Below are 25,674 nucleotides of genomic sequence, written 5' to 3'. Positions count from 1 at the left end.
GAACTGTTGGAACAAGTCCAGAGGAGGGCCACGAGAATGATCAGGGGACTAGAGTGCCTCCTGTATGAAGATAGGATGAGGAAGTTGGGGCTGTTCAGGCTGGAGAAGAGAAGGCTGTGTGGAGACCTCATAGCAGCCTTCCAGTATCTGAAGGGGGCCTATAGGGATGCTGTGGAGGGACTCTTCATTAGAGACTGTAGTGACAGGACAAGGGGTAACAGGTTAAAACTTAAACAGGGGAAGTTTAGATTGGATATAAGAAGGAAATTCTTTCCTGTGAGGGTGGTGAGGCACTGGAATGGGTTGCCCAGGGAGGTTGTGAATGCTCCATCCCTGGTGGGGTTCAAGGCTGGCTTGGACAGAGCCCTGGGTGACACGGTTTAGTGCAAGATGTCCCTGCCTGTGGCAGGGGGGTTGGAACTAGATGATCTTAACGTCCTTTCCAACCCTAACTATTCTATGATTCTATGACTACCTATGGTTAAAAATACAATATTTGATGCAACCTTGACCTCACCTTTGGCATGTACTTTGGCTTCAGGATTAACCATCCCAGTACAGTGTGCATGCCAATGAAATTCTTCCTTGTGGCTATGGCTTTGTAAATGCTTTCACTTCAGGATTTGGGTGTACAAGGTCCAGATGAAAGAAAAATATAGCAGAGGTCGAATACTGCAAGCCATCTTCTCTGGGATTACTGAGTGTTACAGGAATATATAAACTTAATGGATCATTAGTCTGTTATTTCAGTCGTTCTTTAAACTGTTGAACTCAGGCTCATCTCCAGTCAATAATACTTCATTTTTAATGATCTGATTCAGTTAAATATTTTGCTGCATTTCCAGCATTATTTTAGGTTGACAATGCATTTTTAATAACTCTATTACATCTTTTCTAAGTCACTGCTTGAATCGCATTGTCTTTTGCATCAGACATGACAAAAAGCTGGTTGAGATTCATGTTCTGTTGATCTCTTCTGACTGACTCAGTTCTCTTGCAAAAGTAGAAAATGCTTCTATGATGGCCTTTGACCAGCATGGTAGAGTTCCCACTTCATTACATTTTCCTAACCAGTAATTATTCTCTGTTTCACACTAATGAAATACTGCTTCATAAAATATGCCCCTTAGTTGTATGTGGGGAAAAACAAGATATTTACTAAAGTCATCCCATCTGTATATTTCGACAGCCTGTGAACACAAAGGTGACATTTTCTTAAAGAAATGGCAGAAAATTACCATAATTTTAAATATTTGTTTCTTGTTTTAGCCATTCAGATGGTGTCCTGACTTCAGTTATTTTGCTTATGCATCTTTCTGTATCTTCCAAGTAGTATTAGCCTATATCTGAATATTTTAACCCAAAGAAAAAAGAAAATAATAAATGAAAAAAGTTTCTCTCTTACACAATGTAATGTCAGAGAGAATCTTTGATACTGATCTAGCCACAGGAAATTAAACAGTTAAAACAGAGCACTTGAGAAAAAATCCAAAGAATTATATTATTTGTGGCATATCACTCCATGTTGTTGCCCGCGACTCAGTAAAAACTGTGAACTACTTGATCTGAACACCTTTGTTTCCATCCTAAGAAAAAGAACATTCAGACTTACAGGAATTGTGGGTATTGCTAAATTCTGAGTCTGCTGGTTCCTTTTGGTTACTGGTTTTGAAAGTCAGAGCTCATGTCAAGTTCTGCTAGAAAGCTGAGGATGCTATTGCTTCACTGCCTGCATTCTTGCTGAGCAGAGGCCTCCTCCACAGCCAGGACTGCATGCCGCTGTTACGGTGTCAGTAGTGCACGTATCTGGGAAGTGCTGTTTTCTGGTAGCCTAAAGCTTAGCATAAGCTTATTTCTTCCCTGGGGTATGACAAGGTAGCAATGTAAACTATCTCTTTGTGGAAATGCAGTCCAGCTTCAAGTTTATGTTTTCAAGGACTGACAATTGGCATTCACAATATTCAGATTATTCAGTGTTAAGCCTGCCCACACAGCGGGCGGTTCTCCACTTCACAGCAGTTCTGGGCATGCACAGTGCCATATTAAGTCCAGACAATTAAATTGCCTCCATTGGGAAACAGGAAAAAAAGTCTCCCTGTTTATTATACTCTGTCAATGTGGTTTTATTCTGGATTCTAGTTTTAAGCTTTACAACTTTTATATAAGGATACAAAGTGGTTTAAGACAACTTTTGAAATTTTTCAACCAGGTAAATGATCATGTTCTCAAAGGATGTGTTATTGATAATAACCTTTTGTCACCTCAGGGCTACACAGAGTAATTGTTCTTTTCATGTAATGTGTTTTAGGTTGCTGTTATTGCAAAACCAGATCCAGCCAGAGCAGTGGCTGATACAGTGGCGTCTAAAGCTCGAATGGGCATCGGAACCAAAGAAGAGTTTGATATTCAGAAGCCACTGTTTCAGTTGCATACATACAATGAACAGCAGGTAATTGTCTCTAGTCACACTATATAATTTATTGTATGCACATATATCTTAATGGTGGTGCGTGATACTAACATTAGTAATTTATCTCCTAAATAGCAATATTAACAGTAGAATATAGAATATAATTTGTATTAAAATAAAAACATTAGGACAAATAGGTGGGGTAATCTCTCTGCCCAGGTGTAGATGCTGGAGGACCACAATGAGAGTGACCATAAGGGTGTGCTCAGGTCCATCATAGGAGTCATGGGCTCTCCCTGGACAGCATCCCCCACTGCCACCGCTAAGACAAAGGATGCTGGGATCAATGGACCACTGTGCAGTTGTTGTGTTTGCTGAGCATTTTGACTGAGCTGTTTGCTATTTTTTCATTTCAAAACTTACCCCTTTTACATTTTTATGCATTTATTTAAAGAATGCCTCCTTTTCCCCTGCTCCAGTTAGTGTTGTACAAAGTATTTGAAGTGAATTGACTCAGCATAGAAGTTTTCCTGAATGTATGCAAAACAGCTGTGTTACAGGTAACTTAATTATGGGGCATTCTTTTTTTGTGGAAGATTATGCACAGCACAAGTATTTTCATAAAGTGAAAATTAGTATCTTGACTATCTTACAGTGTTGCTAGACTGAGGATTAGTTGGGATGTGATATGCAAGGGCTAAAGGAGAAGAAACTGGTGAGGTGGAAAAGAAGCAGGAAACTGGAGTAACTGTATTCTCATTTTCAGGTCACTCATACTGCTGAGGACAGTGGTAGCATAATTTCAAGTGGAATTAGTAACATAGGGGAGGATTTTTTTTATTCCTTCACTGTTCCCTGTCTACTCAGTCTATACCTTTGAAATTATTCCCGCTCTGGAATTTGAAAATTATATTTACAGAAAAAGAAGTGCTATGATATAATTCTGTGGCATAAAAGCTTTATTTTAGCATTGAATAACCTGAAATTTAATGATGTCTATAACTAAGCTTGTCCAGCATTTCCCATTTTAAGGCATTCTAAATCTTCTCAGTTTGATAAAAGAGAGATGTGGCACAAGATATACAAGGTTTTTTTGGCTAGTAAAATTTTTCAAAATCTGACCTATGTATGAGGTTCTGAAAAGCCTTAGCTTAAAAATGTTCTAAACAGGTGTATTTGGGATTGATATCTGAATTCTCAGAATATTCTTCCTGTTTCCGCTCAAAATGGGATTTGGTACTGCTTGAACTGTAATATGTGTCTCCTGCCAATCACACTGGTGTGCTCCATCCCAGAGCTGCAGTGGTTGTGAATAGTATTTCCCAGTGCTGGGCTTCCCAGCAGCTCTGGGCTTTGTGGCGGTAGATGCTAGAGCTGAAGGCAATGTCACACGTTCTCTTGTACTTTCAGTGCTCTCCCACTATAGCCCATGGAAGAAGGATTTGAGAGAGGCTTACAAATTTTGCCAAATAACCTGTCGACAAATTTTAGAAGTAATTTCCTTAGGCATTAATTGTTGGTTGATGTAAAATGGAAGTGTTACTGCTATGTTGTCACAGACAATGCTGTGAGAAAAATCAGAAACATGTTTGAAACACTTGGATGCTGTAGAAAAAACCAAGAAGGGATTAGAAGTGTTGTGCTGAAAGCAGGGCTGTATTGTTGGGGAGCATTAGAGGAGTCAGCAACTCTTCACTGAGCAGGCTGAACTAAACATCACTTGGTTTCTCAGCTACCCTTTCAGTTTTGCTGAGGAATGACAACCAGGGCTGTTAAAATAGTTTGTGATCACTAATATTAAAAAGGATAATATCAAGATATGTGCAGTGAGATAAGACCTGTTTACTATAGAGTTTCTCTGCTTTTGAAGGCTTTATTTTATGACCGTAATTTTCTGTCTCTTAAAACTTTTTAAATATATACATTTACAGATAACCTGTGAGAGACACTGTTTCTGAGGAAAGTATTGGTTTGTTTCTATTTATCATTGTGTGGTTTATATTAACAGATCACTTCTGACCCTAGACTTCGTGTTGAGCTAGCTCTTCGAGAAGCTGGTCTTCATAAAACGCTTTATGCAAAAGAGATTTTACCAAAAATTCCTCCACTGAAGCTTCCAAGAAGAGACATGGAATCTACAGCTTTTAAACTGTGAGCAGCTCTCGTATCAAAAGTAGAGAAACTTCAGGGGTATTGTCTGGCCTATAATGTGAAAACTTTAAATAAATTTTCCTTAGCCTGTGCCATAGAACTACGTAGTTCTCAGTGTGTGCAATCATTCTAAAAAACAATATGCCTTTCTCATGCAGGGCTACCCCATTTTACGCCTGTCTTGGTAAAGGTTGAACAGAGTTTTGGTGGGTGTAGGCTGTTGTGGTGTAATTTCGCATGTCCCTTTCTACTGGGAGATAGGACACCTATCCTATCTCCTACAGACATTACAGGCCAGTCTGATGTATAGCATCTTGAATAGGAACTCTGTTTTTTAATTGGCAGCATAAATCCAAAATAGATTTGCAGAACAGCCACTTTAAATTGTGACACGTGAATACACCCCACAACTTTCATTGCTGGTTTCTTGAGAATTTGATTATTTTAATGAATGTTTTTATTATTCTTTGATTATTATAAAAATAAACTTAACCTTTGTCTATATTTAGAAACAAATTTGCTGCATCATGACTGCAAGCCAGTCATGCAATTTCATGTTGCAGATTAGTCTTTCAGTATAAATTATAAATTAGAAATAACATTTCAGATCAGGGATCTTTATTTTGGAGCAGAAAGTACTGATTAAGGTTTTATTTAAATGAAAGGAAAATTAATGTAATTCCATTTTGTAACTATGTTTTCCAGTCTTACATAAGTGTAAAATGTATGTAAACAAGGTATAATTAGCAGTTTAACCAAACATTTCAGGGAGATCTGAACATTGTGTATCTGGATAATTACAGGTACTTCATTAATGTAATATTGTAATGGCTTATAGGCATTAATGGATCACATACCTCCAACACCTTGTGAAACAGACAGTAACTGTCACAGTGAAATACTGCGGATCAGGGCAGCTGAAAGCCCAGTCTCTGCTCTCCCAGCGGAGTCCATGGTGCAAACACCAAGAGAGAGTGGTTTTGATGCTAGCCGCTGTATAGCACCTCCTTCCCTGGCACAGACAACAGTCCCTCTTCTCTTGACATATTTGGTGGTTCTACACCAAATGTTTTGTAATCAGAGACAAGCAATGTTGAGTTTTCACACTCAAACTGTTAGTAACATTGGCAAAATCTTGCAGCGTGAGCCTGATCTCAGCAGGTGTCTCAGCACCTGGGGGAGGGAGGTTTGCTCCAGCACGAGTGTGCAAGGATGCAAAGTCAGAGCAGACGGAGACTGTAAGAAGGGTGCCAGAAAGGCAGGGGAAGAGCTATGCGACAGACTCCTGAGTGCAAGCAAATTTAAGAACAGGAGCAACGTAATCTGAGTATTGAAGCTATGTTATTTTAATGGGGGAAGAGAATGCTACAGAGACTGCCCAAAAGCCGTGGGAGCTGTGTGTCTTCTGAATGTAATTTTGCATGCTTGTGCTAGAATTGCTATTTTGTGTGTATTTGTGCATTTTATTTTGGTATCTCATTTGGGGTAACTCATTCTTAAAACATACTTGGCCATCTTCACAACTTGTTGGATGTTCCTGCAGGGAGACCAGCACTGCTTTTCTTCTATTTAGAGGCCAGATTGGCTGCTAGACTGCTTTCTCAGAACAGAAGATTCCAAACTTAAGGCAACTGATTTTTTTTTTTTTTAACTTGCCTTTAAAAACAGATCTGCAAGATACTGTCAGTGGTGCAAAATCTTTTCAGCTCATAGTTGTCATCTTTTATAAATACCAAGACATTTATGAAAAAAGAAAGTTTCAATGAAGCAGGCATGTTTTTAAATAAAGGGCACTGATTTTTAGGCACTGTCTTGTGATTGTCCGTTGTCTCTCAGGGAATAGAGTGAGTAGAAGCCCGCTTACATCTGTGTAGCATACATGAGTCTGTGCCAGCTCACTGCAGCCAGGAGCTGGGGCTTGTTATTGATACAATGAGGCCAGAATGAAGATTTTTAGAGGGATTTTCATGTAACAGTGATGCGTGGAAAACAAGCAGGTCAGTGAAACTGGCTTCAAGTATTTAGCTCAGCACACTTAGAGGCTTTTCCTGCAGACTGCCTCAGCCACTCTCCCTAGCCTGGCCAAGTGCCTCTCTCCTGTGCTCCTGTGGAAGGAGGTGGGTGTTTCGCCTTACTTTGTTGTCCTCACCTTAGCACTGTTCACAAAAGGTGATGAAAGCCCTTCAGGAAATGGAGATGCTTATAAGGATGTTTGTTTTCAGGATAAATGCTATAAAAAAATAAAATAAAATTGAAAGTTATTTTTGTACAAAGATGTGTGAAATTACTTGCACATAAAAATAGTGATTTGAAAAATGTTAATGGGAAATAGACTTCTCAACCAGCATCTTTTGCAGCCCTACTTTGTTGGTTTTGACTCGCTGAGGGTAACAGTTCAGAAGTCAGCTATTCTTTATGCCAGTGAATAAAGTGTATGCAGTTTGACTAACAATCTGAGTTTTTAAAGCCTGAGAAAAACTTCTTTGTGAAAGTGAGGTGGCTCAGTTTCAAGGCATACTACTTATTTGTGAATTTTGGTAGGCAGAAAATTGGCTGAAATGTTAAATAGTGCCTGAAAGTTGAGCACCCAACTGGTGCAAGATCGGTTGATGCGGTATCTGGCCATTACAAAACACTTCAAGTTTGTGCCAGCTTATGTGCACGTAAGCTTATATGCACATATATGTATCTGTAGAAAAAAGAAGAACGTAACTGACTGAGATGCCAGTTCTGACCCTCTAAGAATAGAGAGGGCCCTGCAATAATGGTCAGTATTTTGAAAAGGAGCTCACCAAGGACATGCATTCTGAGCTGTGTAAATTACTGACTCATCTGAAAGCCCTAAACAGTGTCAAACTTAGAATGTGCAGCAGAAAAAACATTTCATAGCATAATCATTAAGCTAAGAGCAAAGTAAGTAAAACGAGAGTCTCTTTACTGCACATTGTTCTAGAAAATAGAGAGTTCTTCACCTCCTGCAAAGTTAATGACTGCATCTATGTTTCCGTAAGCTAGGGCAGAACAAACATCACCTATCAAATTAGGCAAAATGTTAAAGTATCATATTTCTTTTCCTGGAGTGGTTTTAAATTTTCACAACAGACTTAAGGTACATTGCTATTAGTATAGAAGTTTCTTAAGCAGACTTTGGACTTAGCAGAACTGGAAGCAAGCTTGTTAGTGAAACTTAAGAACTAGAAGTGATTTTGATGGGAAATTCTTCAGACTGTAGGTGACCTCTGAAAAAAACCCTCTGTGCCACCCAGGCACAGCTTGTGGGGACACTTACAAATGAGTTTCTGGGCTGTTGATGTGTGTTGATTAGCAGATGAACATGAAAGATGTCCCTGGCACTCAGGTGAAATCTGGTGAAGGATGTATCAGTAACCTGTGCTTCCTATCCCTTTCCATCTCAAAGGTCTCTGTGCTCCCCACCCCTAAAGCTGCCAACCGTGCAGTCTGCTTTTCTTGAGGACAGCCTGTGCAAAGTGGGCTTCCCACACACTCCCTCTTATCTTCAAATGCCCTTGTACATGTCAGGTTTTGACAGATCCTTAATGAATAATAGTAATAGTCACAAATATGGATTAATTTTGTGCATCATTTACTTAGTTTTTGGCTTTATGCCAAATGAAGAGGGAACTCCTTCCCGGAGGATTGCTGTGGACAGGATTGACCCTAACAGTACAGTCCTTTCTGATCACTGGAGATGGGACTGAGGAGCATGCAGTTTGGTAAAACACTCTTAATTTCTGTACAAATACTGTCTGGAGCTGTCCTTGGGTGAGCAGGTTGTTGGTGTAATTCAAGCCACTTTGGAGGTCTCCAGCTCCTGCATGGTGATGTTCACTGGATCCAGCTGCCCCACTCAGCCGTGGAGGGCACTTGTCCATGGGAGTGCATCTTGACCAAGTCAGTCTTTTCCATTTCGCAGAAAAAGGGGATGTGGTGTGCCTGGCATGGGAGACCAAGCCTGCACTGCTTGTGCTGCATCACCCATCAGTTTGTGGAGAAAAGCTTGTTTCCTGCTGGAGGGCACAGCCCCAGCTGCTTTCGGATGAAGGCTGCAATCAAGCGCTGGGGCCGCTGCTGGTATTCCCACAGCAGCTCATGGGATGCCCGGATCTGGTCCCCCTCCAGGCGATCCAGGAGTGCCACACAAACGACAGCGGCTGCAGGATGGCCGAAGCACTGTGTTACCTCACGCCTGATTATGAGCACCCTTTGCCTTAGAACACTGCCCCGTGGGTTGTGGATGCTCTGCTACTGCTGCCCTCCCCAGAGCTCGCTGTGGAATGCATCCTGCCGCACTGGGAAGGCTGAAGCGGCAGGGTCCCTGGGTAGCTGCTGGCTGCAGCACCACTCCCTGGGTGCCCCCCACTCACGCTCTTCCAGCAAAACAAAGGAAGGCAGCTGGCCTGTGTAGCCAAGGCTTGTTTTAAGGCCAGGAAAGGGAGGAGGGAGTATTAAGTTTTGTTTTGTCCAACATGCACTCAGGTCTTCTAAAACAAACTTGGTTTTTATTGACTCACAAAATTTGTTCTAGTGTATGTTTCAAGTTAAAATAGTTAGGAATGTGGTTTTGGCCCTTGGGTTGTCTGAATCTCGCACCAAATCAAACCCTCAGGTTGGGTTAAGCTGTGGAATGCAGGGAAGGATGCAGAAACACTCACCTTTCAGGCCACACAACCTGCACAGGGCAGCGAATGCTGTGGACTCCATTTCGATGTTCCTCACACCGGCATTGTAAGCTCTTTTTAAGTACTCTAACTTTTTTTCACTGGAAAAAGAGCACAATGCTCCATCTAATCTCCCCTGACCTTGAAAGGAAGCAGAGAAGTGTCACTGCCTAGCTTTACAGTTGAAGTTAATGGGGTGTAGTTTCAAATGGAAAGTTCAGCAGTACCTGCGTTTGTCTGAAGCCACCTAAGTTTTCCTTTGACTAGTTACTTAAGTAGTTGTACTTATGTCCAGTACAGCTACTCCTCTCACACAGCATGTAAAGTCCTTCATGCAAGCCAAATGTATACCTGCAGTTGTGCTAACCTGGGCAGCATACTTCATTTTATTGCTGCTCCTACTATTAATCCGCTCAAATGGATTTTTGTTTAAATAAAACATGGCCTTGAGCAATACACAGATGGCTGCATTTGCAAGCAGATCCAACAGTTTATAAATAGTCCTGAGATTATTAATTCTTCATTTATTGCATTTCATCTACTCTGCAATCAGCATTTAATTTTGCAAGCAAAATGGTTCCAGATTAACCAAAGTTTGTTTACATAAATGTTACAAGCTTCCTAACATTTCCTTAGTGTTTGGTAGTTCTGAAGTTACAATCTTTGTTGTAGGAAACACTCAATATTAACCCATCTGCTAGGCTCACCACACAGCTGTGGATGAGGGGCTGTTTTCTTTGCCAGGGTGCAGCTACTCCTGCTTTCAGCAGGTCTGTGACTGCACGTAACTCCTACTGAATGGGTGGACCAGGGCAGAATAGGTCCCCTGGGCATCTGCATTGTCCCAGGGAGCTACCACTGCTGGGTGGATCTTAGCTCATGATCCACCATCAGCTACAGCAGCACTGGCCTTGCAGGTAACGTTACAAAATTTAACTGTCAGATGCACAAGAGGCCAATTTGCCCAGACAGCCCCAAAACTGGTATTGCATGTTCTGAAGGTGTACCCTGTTCTGACCACTGAATAACCTCTAATGTATTATCAGGTGGGTCTGCTCCTGCAGCCCTTCTTAGACTTTGAAAGCATGAACAGTTTTGCCTACAGAAGAACATAAGACTTGGCATTATGTTTGTGGGGAGGAAGTACAGGCAAAGGTTGTTTTACCTTCATAGAAGTCATAGGTGCACATGGTATGGCCGATGAGTGTAGGGAAATCAGGAACCTCCTTGCTGCAGGCAAGAAGCTCCTTTGCAAGGTCCTTGTCTAACTCTGTGCTCCGCACCACCACATCATCCAGCACCACCTGCTTAAACCGTGGCTTGAAGGAGGAGTCCATTGCTGTGTCTGTGATCACAACAGTCCCGGGCTTGATGCCTGTGAAAAAAAATGCTGAGTCTAAGCCAGAGCTCATAACACTTGTGACTGCTGTGAAAATTCAGCATGACAGGAAAATCTCTATAGATGTATGAGTGACTGTGGGGTTGTTCTTTTTAGTAAAACAGATGTGAGAGAATAACTGAAATTCATGCAGTAGCACAGATGTACAAGTAAAATGTACAGAATCAGCACAAGATGAGCAATTGTGGGAACGTGCTGAGCAACAGCATTTTAATTGCTTCTGGCTTGCGGCGATCATGGCCCACCACTAGCTTCTGCAGGCACAAGCAGCACTACTACCCTGGCTGGGGGTCATAGGATCATAGAATCATAGAATAGTTAAAGTGGGAAAGGACCTTAAGATCATCTAGTTCCAACCTCCCTGCCACAGGCAGGGACACCTCACACTAAACCATGTCACCCAAGGCTCTGTCCAGCCCAGCCTTGAACACCACCAGGAATGAAGCATTCACAACCTCCTTGGGCAACCCATTCCAGTGCCTCACCACCCTTACAGGAAAGAGCTTCCTCCTTATATCCAGTCTAAACTTCCCCTGTTTAAGTTTTAACCCGTTACCCCTTGTCCTGTCACTACAGTCTCTAATGAAGAGTCCCTCCACAGCATCCCCATAGCCCCCCTTCAGATACTGGAAGGCTGCTATGAGGTCTCCACGCATCCTTCTCTTCTCCAGGCTGAACAGCCCCAACTTCCTCAGCCTATCTTCATACGGGAGGTGCTCCAGTCCCCTGATCATCCTCGTGGCCCTTCTCTGGACTTGTTCCAACGGTTCCATGTCCTTTTTACGTTGAGGACACCAGAACTGCACACAGTAGTCTAAGTGAGGTCTCATAAGAGCAGAGTAGAGGGGCAGGATCACCTCCTTCGACCTACTGGTCACGCTGCTTTTGATGCAGCCCAGGATACGGTTGGCTTTCTGGGCTGCGAGCGCACACTGAAGCCGGCTCGTGTTCATTTTCTCATCAACCAGCACCCCCAAGTCCTTCTCCACAGAGCTGCTCTGAATCTCTTCTCTGCCCAACCTGTAGCTGTGCCTGGGATTGCTCTGACCCAGGTGTAGGACCTTGCACTTGGCATGGTCAAACTTCATAAATTGGCATCAGCTCACCTCACAAGTGTGTCAGGGTCACCCTGGATGGCATTCCTTCCCTCCAGGGTATCAACCAAACCACACAGCTTGGTGTCATCGGCAAACTTGCTGAGGGCGCACTCAATCCCACTGTCCATGTCACGGACAAAGATGTTGAACATAGAATTATTTAGGTTGGAAAAGACCTTTAAGATCATCAATCATCAAGATCATCACCCAGCACTGCCAAGTCTGCTACATGTCCCTAAGCGGCACGTCTACATGTCTTTTAAGTACTCCCAGGGATGGTCACTCCACCGTTTTCCTGGGCAGCCTGTTCCATTCCGGGTTGCTGGACAACCCTTGTGGTGAAGACATCTTTCTTCATATCCAATCAAACCTCCCCTGGCACAACTTGAGGCCGTTTCCTCTCATCCTATCACTTGTTACGTGGTAGAAGAGATCGACTCTCATCTCACTACAACCTTCTTTCAGGTAGTCGTAGAGAGCAAGAAGGTCCCCCCTGAGCCTTCTCTTCTCCAGGCTAAACCACCCCAGTTCTATCAGCTGCTCCTCATGGTACTTGTATTCCAGACCCCTCATCCCATTGCCCTTCTCTGAACTTGCTTCAGCACCTCAATGTCTTTCTTGGACTGAGGGGCCCAAAACCAAACACAGGATTTGAGGTGCAGCCTCACCAGTGCTGATTACAAGGGGAAGATTGCTTCCCTAAACCTACTGGCTATGCTACTGCTGATACAAGCCAGGATAACATCATATCTTCACAACATCATTGTAGTTCTCCTGCGGAGCAGGTGCCCCTTCTTCCAAAGGTCATAAAACTTTTCTTTTTTTTTTTTTGATTTTTCCTGAGTTCCAGCCAAAGCTCTCTGCTCGTCTGTTCAGCCAGGCTGGGCTTCTTTCCTGCTGGCTTGTCTTTAGGGGGATGGCCTGCCCCTGTACCTTGATTTCCTTTTTGAGGAATGTCCATCCTTCCTGGACTCCTTTGCCCTTCAGGACTTCCACCAAAGGGACTCTGCCAACCAGTCTGCTAAACAGGCTGAAGTCTGTCCTTTACAAGTCCAACTCAGCAGTTCGGCTGACCCCCTCCTTACTGCTGCAAGAACTGAAAACTACCTGTTGCTCACAATTGCTGTGCCCAAGATGGCCTCTAACCACCACATCACCCACAAGTGCTTCTCTGTTCGCAAACAACAGGTCTAGTGGGCACCTTCCAGTCAAGTGTTTCCAGTTTGAAAAGTGATATCCAATTGTTTAGAATGCAAAGCCTTTGTTCATTATAAAAATATGCACTCTGCTAAGCCAGTCACTAGAAGTTTGCTGGGTTTTAACCCAAAACAAAATATCATGTTGTTTGGTACCTGGGGACCTGACAAAGTGCTAGAGCTCATAACTGCATGACCTATTGCTGAGATTTTTTTTTTTAGTAGCAACTTATTTTTCTCTGAAGAAAGACCATGGTAACTTACCTAAACCTCCAGAAGTACCAATGCGTATAATAGTAACATCTCGGCATTTTGCGTGGTGCAGAAGTTTAATTAGTTCATGAAGCATGATGGAAATGGAAGGGATACCCATCCCATGCTGTTGAGAAGAGAGAAATGAAAAACGTGATACTGTGGCAGGTGACAGGTATGTGACTGCAATGAGCTCAGAGTTATGGTGTGGCCTCTTTCCAGTGATGACACCAATTTTTTGAGACATCTCAGGGTCTTTGTAACCTGTTCAGGTAAAAAGTCTAACCCTCTTCTCCCCTTGATGCTTTTAAGGCTCTTCTTATCAATAGAGCTGGTATTCATGCCTGGGGACCAGTACACCAGGCACGCAAACGGTGTCTCTCCTTTGAGAAAGATCTCACCACAAATGCATCTGGATGTCTGAACGCTCCAAGGTCTTTCCTTCCAGTGCCCATCCTTATGCCACATGCTGATGTCCATTCTTTGTTGTGTCCTGCTTGTACTCTTGGAGTGGTGAATTTCAGTGAGGAGAACTTGAGCCTCTGCTTCTCTGGGTGCCTCCTAACCTGTCCTCACCCCACACCAGAGCACCTCTGCCCATGTTGCTGAGCATGAAGGACAGCAGATGGGTTTGTGCCTCTCACTGAGGACTGGTTTCGGGGTCAGGCATCTGCTACGTGACGTCTTGAGCCTTGTAGGCCACCTATCCTGCTTCCTGGCTCACATCACCCACCTTGGGGTCACTCCATTCCCTGTGCCTGCCTGATTGCCTGTAGACTCTCCCTTCCACTGGCACCAGCCCATTCCCCATCCTCTGCCACAGCTCACTGTGCCTTGCTGCCCCATCTCCGCTGCCACTCTGCCAGGCTGGCAGATGTTTTGCAAATCTGGAGCTGTCGAGGCTGCCTCTACTTTCTGCCCAGCGCTGCTGCACTTGATCATCTTTGTTTTCTGCTTCATCACTCAAACAACGTGCTTTTCTCAGCTTTACTTTTAGAAACAAAAGGTGTTTGGTGGTGTGGGGTTTGTTTTTTCCCCTGAAAAATGCCTCACATTTTTTTGGTTTTGCTATCCTGTTCAAAATCCTGAAGGAACCACGTATAAAGAAGCACAGTTAATGTATGCAGTCAGTTTTCACATTGCTTTGTCTCTTTGCATTTGGCTGTGAGACTGATGGTCTATTAGGCTTGTATCATGTTTTAAATATGAAAACTTCTTGTATGTTCTTATTCTGGAACATCGGCCTGACTTATCTGCCAATACCTAAAAAAATTATTCTCATTGTAAATATTCAAAGCAGGAAACTGTGCTCCTCCCTCTGGTTTGAGTTCATTTGTGTTTCTAAGCAACTTGCAAAAATGTGATGCTGGCAGCTGCTCTGCATGAAGCATTTTGGGGGAGGCTTGCTGTACGCTCTGCCCGGCATCCCCTCACAGCGGTGGATGGCTTCCTCATTGGCACAAAACTGGTGCATGGCCAAGAGCTCAGCATAGGCTTTTCCTCTAGCTGTGTCACAGCTGCTGCGAGAGAGGGGAATAGCAAAACTTGTGGGTTCTTTTTCCCCTGAGATCCTGTCAGATTGATTCCCTCTGGCATTTCCGTCGATCAGGTTTGGTTATGTTTTGTCAGAGGGACCAAACGTGAGCTCTGTCACATGAGTGACGCTGGCTCCTGTGAATCAGATTCAAGATCAATCTTGTACCTGAAGAAATGATGGCAGGACAATCCCTGGGGCATAAGCACTCGCCAGCATAGCCTGTATTTGCTTTTTATTTTGTGTGGTGCAAAAAAATTCTTCTCTTAAAGAATAATTAATAATAAAGCAAGGCTTTAACTTTAAAGCTCATGTCAGTGTAATACTTCCAGCAATATTTCATACTTCATGCATGGTGGGAAGTGGTCTTTGCCTCTCAAACTGCCAGGCTACTGAGCTGAACAAAATACTTGCATGTACATTTTTACTGCAATGCTTTTCGAACTGAACATGTAAGGTGCCGAGAAATATCATTCAGACAGAAGACGCTTTACCATGGCTGGAAGGTTGTACTGGTGATAATGGCTGAAACTGAAAAGAATTAAATCTGCTGGCAGGAGTTGCGGGAGATGGAGAGGGAAAGGTCATGCTAGCCACCCTCCCTGCTGAAGGGAAGAGAGAGCTTCATGCCAGCCTGCTGCAGGACCATGACAGCAGCAGCCCCACGGGCAGGGGTTGTCATGAGTGCCTGGGATGGAAAGCACCTGCAGTGCAGTGCAGCGCAGCACAGTGCGGTACTTACGCTAATGGAGAGCACTGGCCCAGCCCGGTACATGGCATAGCGGTCTGTCCCTGCGCAAATGTCTGCCAGGTCCTCCCCATCGCCTGCCAGTCCCAGCTCCTTGTGCATGAACTGGGCGAATGCCCTCATCCTGTTTGGGCTTCCACCAATGCAGACAAACTGGATGTAAAACATGAATGTGTTGGTATTTCTTAGCTAAAACAGGTACCAAGATTCAGTCTTAATTTGGCAGTGGCAGGCTGTGCCAGACACATCTCCCCATGGAGCACAGCAGGATGCTGTTTCCTCACTGGCAGCCAGGGGACATCAGAACAACTGAGGGTCTCAAAACCAAGAGTTAAAACTATACCCAAGCTATTACTCCTTTAGGGTTGTGACTATGCTAGGTCCAGACACCTGTACAGCTGCATGTACTTGGATATCTAAAGTACTTGGAAAAATCTAAAATATTTTAGCAAATTTACGCTGTTAGTGTTCCTACTGATTGCAAAGCAAACCCAGATGTTAGAGTAGCTCATCATTTAATTTATTCCATCAACAGTGTGGGCTGCAATTAGTGAGTACTGCTGATGACAGAGAGGCCATAAAGTCACAGAGGAAAAAGGACAAATTTTACATATTAAAGGATAAAATGCTCCCTGAACACAGGAGGGAGACCAACATGCAGCTGCAAGGGCACCGATGCTGATCTGGCTGCCAGCGGTGCAGGGGAGTGGGAACCCCTGCATGGCAGGGCTGCTGAAGCCCTGGGGCACCACAGCTCTTCCCCTGTGCTGCTGGGGAAATGCTCCAATTTAAAATGGAGGAGGAGGCAGTCGTGACAGGCTGGTTTTGACAGCAGGTCTTGGCCAAAAATACAACATCCTCTTTCTCTTGTTTCCAGTAGATGATGAACAGATACTTTAGACAAATGCTTCCTCCATCTGTCCTCCAATATGGGGGCCAATACAAAACCAGTTCTATGGAACTGAACAGGTTTCTAAAAGGATAATTGTCTATTGGGATTTCTGCCTGGAACAAGCAAGGGTAGATGACCTCCCTGCCCAGGCTGCCCTGAGTCACTGAGTCCCTTTGCTGAGCAGCTGAACCCTGTCCCCAGCGGAAGCATCCAAGGCAGGAGGGCCCAAGCATGGGACAGCAGAGGTGTGAGATGAGGGGCTGGGATCTGCCACCTCACTCTTTCACCTGCTATTTACCTTTATGTCCCCAAACATTGCTGGCAGGTTGTGCGTCTTGGTTCCCAAGTCCAAGTGATACAGAATGTCCTCCTCCATTGAGTCCAAGTGTGGGTTTTTAATATGGACAAGCCCGCTGCTGCAGGGAGATAGGGCAAAGATGGGTTAGGGGCACCAGGCAGTGCCCACAGGAATGGGGACAGGGCAGGATGGGACATGGGGTGGCCTGGGAGCCCTGCAAGAGCTATGCAGGGCCCTGGTGTTAGGGACAAGCGAGCTCTGCATGCCATCCAGGGTGGCTGCCTTTCTGCTATCGGTAACTCCTTCAACATCTCTTTTATTATGTCTGTGTATTTGGCAAAAATGTTTCTGAGCATTTATGATCAATTTTGTCAATGGCAACCTTAGCTTTCTATCATATAATTCTGCCAGAAATACCTAGCAGGTAATGTACTGTGCTATTTTGTGTGTGACAGCTTATTAAGCTCTTAGCAAATCGGGATTTTATATTTCTATTGTCCTAAATAACTGCCTAGCAGTACAAGTGCAAATTAAATTCAGATTCTGCAGGCAGCAGGAGGCCAGTTTGCCTTCCCTTCCCGCCTGCTTTAATAGAGGGAAAGCAACCAAGTAACAATATGGGTCAGTTTTATAAATAAGGCTGAAACAAAACCCAGAGAACATTTTTCTTGTCTTATTAAAACAAATTCAAACCTTCCCTAGTTACTCACCCGGAGTAAACTGTTGTTTCAGTCATAGTGGCTCTACCAGAGTCAGCTGAAAGCGATACTCTGCAGAAAAGGTAAGGAAAACACCCCGCTATTTCCTCAGCTGTTGGGGTTTGGAGCTCAGAAGGGGTTTTAAGGGCTCTGCAGGGGGTTAAATACCTTCTCTGTCTGTTTGGCTCCGAAGATCAACAGTGACCAGACCTCCTCTGCCCGCTCCCCTTTGCCCCCTCAGGTGTGACTGGTTGCGGATTGGCTGTTTTTGCAGGTGTGTCACTGTCAACCTCAACTCCTCCACTGCCATGCTCAGGGTGAGGCCACGGCCGGTGACCCACTGGCCCGTGCGGTGGGCTCTGGGCACGTGTCAGGCACACGTGCGCAGCGGGGTGCAGGCCTGACTGTCTCCAGCCACGGCTTCGTGCCAAGGGCTTGTCTGAGTTTGATGCTGAGGCGCTGCTCCCCTGGGATGTGCTTCTCCTGGATCCTGAGGATCGGACTGACACTCCCACAGCCAAGCCGTGCCTTTCTCCAGCCCCATTCCCTGCAAATTGGAAACCAACCTGCTTTTATCTCAGGTGCACAAAGGAAGGGTTAGTGCTGCAGCAAACCTCCACAGGCTCCGTGAAGGAGTGATGGTGCATTAGGAGTGGCTGCTGCAGTCCCACCTCAACATCACGTCTCGCAGCTGCAGCAGCTGGGGCTGTTCCGTGGGTCCCTGTGTGGGTGCGGATCACCCCGTGCCAGCGAGCAGCTGCATTGCACCCAGCGCTCGCTGGTGCTTGCAGGCCTCAGGTGTCTGTCAGTGCGGTGTCACCTGGCAGGGGGCTCAGAAGGGAACACACTGCCCAGGGGCTTGGGGGGGACTGGCTCCTCAGCCCTGCATGGCCTCTCTGAGCGTGGAGTTGCTGGAGGCTGACACACCTTTTATGTTCTGAACTGTCATGGTACCTCTTGGGTAGCCCGGAAAACCATGTGAGAAGGAAAACACAAGGTAAGTGTCAAAAGTTGGATGTGGCCCGTTCCCACTAATCCCTGTCTTCACACTTGTAATTTAAGGCAAGAAAGTGACTTGCAAGAGATCTGTTTCTCTCACTGGCTAAGCTCCCCAGAGGGCAGCACTACTCACTACTACAGAGGTGCCCGGGTACGGCAATGGGCAGAGATAGGCTACTGCCAGTCAGAAAGGGGTCCTGGAGCAACTAGTCCCAGCCTGGAGAGGCTGGTTTTGTTCTTGGCAATGTTCAGGCAATGATATTTGTTCTCTGCACCCCGCTTCCTCTCAGCCGGGGGAGCCCTTCAGGATAGTCCGTGGTCAGGGGTGCCAGTGGCAGGCTTGCCCTGGTCCCAGGGGGGCTGGCTGGCAGTGGGGCTGAGGGAGGAGTGCAAGTTGGCTCCCTGGGGCCTCTCCCCAGGGCAGCCCTTCCCTCGGCTCCCTCGATTCAGGAGCTGCTTTTAGTGTCACTGTGCCCCAGCCAGGGTGATTTCTCAGACATCTTCCCTCTAAGGAGACAAAGGACTTCGCACAGCAGCCCGATGTCCGCTGTGGGTGTCACAGCAGTGCTTGGTGACTGTCCCCATGTGTGATGGGACTGTGCAATGTCTGTGCTCCATCACACACCACTGCCTGCTGCCCCAGGGCCATGGAGCATGTGCTGGGATGTGGGGCATGCCTTAGCGTGCCCGATGGGGTCTGGGGAACAAGCAGCAGTGCCAGAGCAGCCACCACAGCCCCTGTTTGTGGCTCAGACCAAAGAGCAGCATGGAGGCAGTGCTGCACTGGCCAGGCCAGGTCCCCCTGCTCACGGTGTGAACAGTAAGATGCCAAGCAAGGCTGTGGGCACTCAGTCTCTGCCTCAGTGTTTCCAGGTTCATCTTGTCAGCAATGTGGTGCTGTTTGAGACAGATGTGCACAAGTGACCTGTGCTCCGGGAGTGGGAGAAGACTGGAGAAACTGGCCCTGCTGCCTGTCCTGACACCATAGGAGACATTGCCCCGGAAGATGTTTTAGGCAACTGGCTGGAGGGACAGAATCTGGCATTTGCTATTGGCCTCTGGGAGTAGTAGGCGAAAGCTCTGGTTAATTAGGTAAGTGCTAGGTAATTAATTACCATGGTGACCTGAACCAATAACCATGTCTGACTTCAGTGCAGATTTTGTCAACCAATGTGTTTGATCTGCTGCCATCTTGGATCACTTCTCTATGATTTATGTGATTGCCATCGCAGGTCCCCTGGCTGTTAAAGCAAATGCTCATCCTAGCAGTGAAATGCAGAGAAGCACAAAGAGGCTGCAGAAGTAGTCAGCATGCTCATTACAGGCTCTGGGTAGCCTTAATTGCCTACAGAGGTTTTTACTTTTTTTAAGCTTTGACAACTCTATAATTGCAGCTGTGTGAACGTGGCAGGGCCTGCCTTTGGAGACTGAACTGTTCAGCTATGAGGTGGGGACTAGGCATTCTCTGGGTGCTGGTGGGCTCCTGTTCTTGGGAGCCCAGCCTGGCCACCCCTCTGTGCACACCAGGGGCAGCTGAGCAGCCTGGTTTGCCTCCTGCAGTGGAGCTGATGCCCCTGTGCCCCTGGTTCAGCAGCTGGTCCCTTGATGTCCTGCCTTTGGCTGCGTACTGGCCACACCTGCACCTCCGGGGTCCTGGGCCGAGTGCTGGGCTTGTGACCCTGGGCCCAGCAGGCCAGGGTTAGCCCAAAATAAGCACAAAATCCTGCTTGGCTATGACAGGCAGGTCTTCTGCGTCATGAGCTGTGAGCTGTACTGCAAGGCTGGACAATGAGGCTGCCGGGCTCACCACCCTGCTCCTGCACACCTCCCCTCCTGCTGCCGTGGTGTTCCCCCATCTTTTGTACTGGTACTTAAGGACAGCTTTGGCTTCTTTCAAAGTGATATGCAAGCCCCTCTCCTTCCAGATGCTTTTACTGTCTGTGCATGGTGTTTTTCTTCTTTGCCATTTAGCTGGTTAATAAGCACTAAAAATAATTGAAAGAAAATCAAAGCACGATGGCCATCCATTCAAAGCTACAGACCTAATTAAAAACATATTGTGTGTGGCCTGCTTGCAGCATAACATCTAGCCAGTAACAAGGTCCTATTTCACTAATGGGGCAGGGAAGGTAATTGCTGTAACTGAGACAGCCTTTTGCAGGGCAAATACATGTCCAAACCCTTAAAATTGCAAAATGCTGTAAGAGCAAATAAGCATTACAAACCAGTGTTACACAGAAAAGTGTAAATTTGGTATCTTGCCCAAGTCAGGGTCAGGATGGATCTGAAAAGGGATGAGAGCAGAGCCCTTATGGATATTTCAGACTTGCTGGAGTTGTACCAAAGTCAGGCTGGAATGATTTCTGTGCTGAGATGAAGTTCTCCCCTCCCTGGATACTGTTAACATATGCCTGCCAAAGATGACTTATTACTGATGCTCCACAGCACTCCTGAAGAATAAGAATCTGGAGTCTCTTTTTTACTTTTAGAGTGCACCAGATTGCACCATGAGGTATATAGAGAAAAGTTTCCTTGAGGCCGTGCACCCATCTTCCACCTGCAGCCTTGAGCTGCCTAAGTCACTCAGTGCAATTGCTGTATTTTTCAGCATAAACCTCAACATTTCAGGCACGTTGCCGTTAACGCAGTGATTGTCATGCAGATCTTCACAGTTTTGTCCAATTAGCATTACTTGATTTAGGGAGTACAATAAGGAAGGTTTGCTACTTGCAAATGGCAGCTGTAAACACTTTGGGGAGGTGAGATCACGGTTTAGGCTTCCCACAGGTTCGCTGGCTTCCCTCGGTGCACTCTCATTTAGCGGAGGAAAGCAAGGCTCCCCAGCCCCACTCCTGCCTTCAGCATTGCTCTCTCCGCAGTGGAAACACCTCCCCGCCGGAGGCTCTGATCCCACAGGAGGTGCAAAGCTGGGCAGGACCGCTGGCTTCTGCCCCTCCCTGTGTGCTGGGAGCTGCTCGCCACGTGCCCTCCCGCCACAGGCTGTGGAGGGGCTGGATCCAAGGCAGTTACCCAGCCATTGTCAAGAGGCTAATTTGGCACACAGGGCCCATATTATTGTTGTGCATTCATAAAGGAGAAGGAACAGCTTGTGCGTTGAGTCCAGATGAGTCTGTGGGATGAGTGGGCACAAAAATCACCTGATTGCAAAGGGAGCGCAGCTGATAGGAAAGGAATGGCACATGTCCTAACCCTGCTCCATTGTTATCCTGGATATCCAATGCTGACTTGAAATCCAAAGCCCCAAGGGGGTTTGGAGGATAACGGACCCTGGTGTCGCTCTAGCACAGTGATGTTTTCTCCTGTGGAATGCCAGCTCTGCAGCGGACTGAGCCCATCCACGGGTGCTCTGCAACCTGCAGGGCATGGCTGGACAGGGACTGTAAACGGTCTCATGATATAACAATTTCCCAGAGCACACGGACAATTTCTTAAGCTAAATATTTACTTATGAACTAAAAATAATACGCCAGGACACCCAGCTGTCATTTGTTACATCCTTGCCTGGTGGTCAGTGAAACCCTATCCCCGACCCACCACAGCCCTCTGCCCCAGTGTGCCCTGTTCTGTGCAGGGACCCACCCCTCACCCTGCATGTGGCAAGGGGCAAGATTTTGGAGGGTGGCCCTGCTGAGTGAGCAGAGACAGAAATCTCCTGGAACAGTAGGTTGAGAAATCGTGAGTAAGCAATGTTCCTGGTGGTGTTTGTCCCTGCTGTGTCCAAGGTAAAAGGAACAAGCATGTTCTTTTTAAGTAAACACAATTGCATCAAGAGAAACAGTTGACTCGTGCGTTTGGCTTCCCAGAATTGATGATGAGGGGAAGGGATAGCAGCTGCTATGGCTGCACAGGTTTTGGCACCTGATTCTGTGCAGGTTGGCTTGCTGCCCAACCTGTACAGAAAGTCCCTCACGCTTGGTTCCCTCCTTTGTGATTACTTTTCTCGTGGTAGTTCTCCTTTAGGACAGCTTTAAATATATCCCAGCTAAAGCGTGGCTGTTCTCTCCCACCGACTGCAGGGCGACTCGTGCATTGCAGGCATGGTTTCCCTTCCTGCTTGCCATGGCGGAGGCTGCAAGAAGAGAAGGGACAGGATGGGAAAGGAAAATATTTTCAGTTGAAAGGGACCTACAATCATCATCTAGTCCAACTACCTGTTTTCTTCTTTTGCAAAGCAAGGAGGGGAAGTGAGGATGGTGAGAAGCGGAGATCATTGCCCCAAGCAAGTGTTTGTTTGTAACTGATTCAGAGCTAAATTCAGACTTTCTGAGTGCCAGGCAGTAGAGCTGTTAGCATATGTGCTAAAGGATGACAAATAAAGCATGGTGAAGTATACGGCAGAATAACATATGGCAATCTAGACAGGCTCTCAGCAAGAGAAGAGCTCAGGAGAGCCAGCGCTCCTGCACCCATCCAACACCTCTAGTCATGTTAAATGCTATTTTAAAATAGACAGCCGCATGTCAGCCTTTGCATGGCGGAAAGATGCTTCACCTGCTGTGTCCTGCCTGAGCTGCTGTAACGTCTGCTCTGAACAAGCCTGAGCAATTTCTTCTCAGGTCAGCTCATTCCTGATGTCTCTCCTGTGGCACCTCTGTTGCAATGCCATGCTCCCTAAAGCTGCTGATAAGCGAGATACTAGGGCAGTCTGGAGACCAGCCCTGGTCTGTGAGCGAAGGCAGGAGGCTGTGGGTGCCGGGGCTGGACAGGAGGGGACAGATTGTGCTCATAGCAGGAGCAGGCTCTTGCACCACCATCACAGCAGTGTGTGCGAGCCCATGCTCACACAAGTGCATTAGTGTCAGCTTTTAAATTAGCAGATCTTGCTTGTTAGCAGAGAGCTCATGAAAATTCACAATCTAAGAGATGTCTGGTGTATTCCTCTAGTAATGATTTCTGGCAATCAGCATAAAGGAAGAAAAGGCACTGGGGAGATTTTTTACCTGACAGAAACAAGGCTATATGCCAACAGTAGTACAGAGCGTTCCCTCTCCCTGGCCCTGGCCCCTTCCCCTTCCCTTCACTGTGCTGCAGATCCAGAACAGCAAACAGGGCGGGCAAAAGGTGGATTTTTATCAACTGTTTGCTCTGGTTCTTTGTTTTGCCTTATTTATTATTGGTATAAACCTGTTCCTGGCTTTGGGAGAAATTGGTAAAATGCTCTGAAGAAACCAGGCACCACAAACCTTCAGGGCATGGCAAGTAACTACAGCTTGTCAGGACATGTTTTCCCCTGGAGTGAAACACCGTCATAAGCCCATTTATTTCAGGCAAAAATTAGCTGCCTTAAATTTGCAGCTATGCAACGAGCCACTGATCTGCCTGTGTTTGCTGTGCCAGAGGGGCTGAGTGCTGTTGCTTCACTGCCGGAATATTTCTTGGAATTGTGGACAAAGTTGAGTTGCTTTTCTCTCCACACCCAGTAAGTTACCTTGAGCATGGCATGCTGGCTCCCTCCTGGGGCTGGGTGGGGAGTCTGTGCTCTGCAGACACCTTTCTATCTAAATCCTGTTTGGGCAGATGAGAGGTGCCGTGCCCATGCTCCGGGGTGTCCTGCCCTGCTGCAATGGGCTCCCAAGAGGTGCAGGCCCAAGGCAGCAGCCACGCACACTGGCCCACGCTCCCATGCTCTGAGAGCACCAGGCTGGTCCCTTGTGCGCCTCAGGAAAAGCTGTTCCCGTTGGGTTTAAACCCACTGGTTTGAGTAGGTACTGGCTTTGTTGCTGGAGCTTGGGGCACTGCCCCAGCCCTGCCTGGTGGCCTCAGCACAGGCAGCCACACGGTGTTTCCGCCTGCACTCCACTGCTGTCTCCACAGCCAGCAGTGTGAGAGTTTATTGTAGTTACTGCGTTATCGCTGCTGCCCATCTGTGCCCTTCCTGGACAACTTCTTTCCCTGGCCCAGCACAGAGGATCAGTTTCAACAGCAAACACTGGTTTTGGCATATCGCTTCTCCAAATGTAGAGTTCCTTTCATTCCTTCATGCATGATGGCAATTAAAGTGAGAAGAAAGATCAGCAGTGGGATTGTTTGGATGCAGGGACTTCATGCCCAGGCTAAGTTAGGTTTCACCTTGCCTTCCTTCACTGCTTTTTGTTCCTGCTTGCTGCAGCCGCAAAAAGTGTTTTCAAAGTATGAGGGGAGCACAGCAGGTGAGCCCACACAGGGGGGTTGGACTAGATGATCTCCAGAGGTCCCTTCCAACAATAATGATTCTGTGATTCTGTAATGAAAGACTACAGGAATTTGTGTCTTTTTTTGTTAACCAGAGGCTCAGGGACAACCCTGCTAGGGTAAGCGCAGGAGGAGGACAGTCGGGTCCTGGGCACAGTAGCTCGGCAGCCTCTGGTCCCCTGTTTACCTATTTCACAACAAATTCCATTTTGTCATGATCTGACGGGAGAGCTGAGCAGGCAGCATGCCCAGGCTGGGCTCTCACAGCCCTGTCGCACACACCCTGAGCCAGCCACTGTCCCTGCAGCACAGCAGATTCTGCTGTCAGTGCTCCCTCTCCAGTGTCACCTCCGTGCTGACAGTCCCATCCGTGGCACTAGTGGGGTTGGCAGTGCTGAGCTGCTCGCCATGAGAGCACACAGTGAGGCGATGGCTGATGAGGTCGTTCCTGTCCTCTCTTGTATCACGGTCGCGCTGTTGGCTAGCCTGCCACTTCCCTGCTCTTGCTGCCAGCAGCGCTCTTCTTCCGCCCCTAAGTAACCTGTGGCTCCTGCCAGAACTCTGCCATTGCCCTGCGGTTCGTTTGTTATCCTCACCCTGCCTCAGCCGGTAGCACAGACAATAAGTATACTTTATCCCATAAATCATTCCTGTTCCAAAAGGCAATTTTCTTGAGTGCTTGCTAAACACAGTGGTAGCGTTGCAGTGCTGTACAGTTGTCACTGCTGTTGATCTCCATCCCATAGCTGGGATTCTGTGCCAATGGGCGCAGGGTGCCTGGAACCGGTTGGTCTGTCATCCTGACCTGCCTTGTGCTCTTCTATGCAAAAGAGGTTCCTGCCTTGGCTGACCCTGGTACCACTCTGGTGGCAGCTACAAGCTGTGTGACTTGGCGAGGGGAGTGGTGAGGTCTGAGGAAGAGTGAGCTGTGGTGATGGAGAGCCCTGTTTAGGGCCACATTGGAGCAGCCCCAGCAAGGGATGTGTGTCTCCCTGCTGCAGGTAGTGTGCAGACACATCATGGCTGAGGGGAGAGAGCGACCTTGTATTGCTTTGCCACTAGCAATCACAAATTGGTTCAGCAGTGTGCCAGGGCAGGGACATGAAAGCGAGCACAAAGCGGAGGCGGC

General features: G+C 46.6%; 2 protein-coding genes across 4 annotated transcripts in view; one reads left to right on the top strand and one right to left on the bottom strand.

Annotated features, from left to right (window-relative positions):
• Positions 1-4,661, top strand: part of CCDC148 (coiled-coil domain containing 148) — a 58,676-nt gene extending 54,015 nt beyond the window's left edge. Inside the window, exons 13-14 of one of the 2 annotated variants that reach the window (XM_061446284.1) lie at positions 2,309-2,449; positions 4,419-4,661. In XM_061446284.1, the coding sequence (XP_061302268.1) occupies positions 2,309-2,449; positions 4,419-4,565 (288 nt within the window). In that variant the 3' untranslated portion in view covers positions 4,566-4,661. The remainder of the gene's footprint in view (positions 1-2,308; positions 2,450-4,418) is intronic. The other variant, XM_061446291.1, reaches the window with a different exon arrangement.
• Positions 4,662-8,148: 3,487 nt separating this feature from the next.
• UPP2 (uridine phosphorylase 2) lies at positions 8,149-17,529 on the bottom strand. 2 transcript variants are annotated; one of them, XM_061446346.1, is made up of 7 exons: positions 17,367-17,529; positions 16,657-16,774; positions 15,461-15,619; positions 13,197-13,311; positions 10,406-10,615; positions 9,235-9,381; positions 8,149-8,733 (listed from the first exon to the last, which is right to left on the bottom strand). In XM_061446346.1, exons 1-7 carry the CDS (start codon positions 17,390-17,392, stop codon positions 8,561-8,563), a joined length of 948 nt encoding a protein of 315 aa, XP_061302330.1. In that variant the 5' UTR covers positions 17,393-17,529; the 3' UTR covers positions 8,149-8,560. The 2 variants fall into 2 exon arrangements, with proteins under 2 accessions (XP_061302330.1, XP_061302341.1); XM_061446357.1 differs by lacking the exon at positions 16,657-16,774 and having other exon boundaries at positions 17,367-17,518.
• Positions 17,530-25,674: the final 8,145 nt, after the last annotated feature.

The sequence above is a fragment of the Pezoporus flaviventris genome, unplaced genomic scaffold (assembly GCF_033815535.1).
Source record: "Pezoporus flaviventris isolate CSIRO_AGI_PZ_B2104156 unplaced genomic scaffold, CSIRO_AGI_Pfla_v1 ptg000001l, whole genome shotgun sequence".
NCBI classification, from domain to species: domain Eukaryota; kingdom Metazoa; phylum Chordata; class Aves; order Psittaciformes; family Psittacidae; genus Pezoporus; species Pezoporus flaviventris.
The sequence above is the reverse complement of the archived record's forward strand: the minus strand, read 5'-3'. Positions and strand labels throughout refer to the sequence as shown.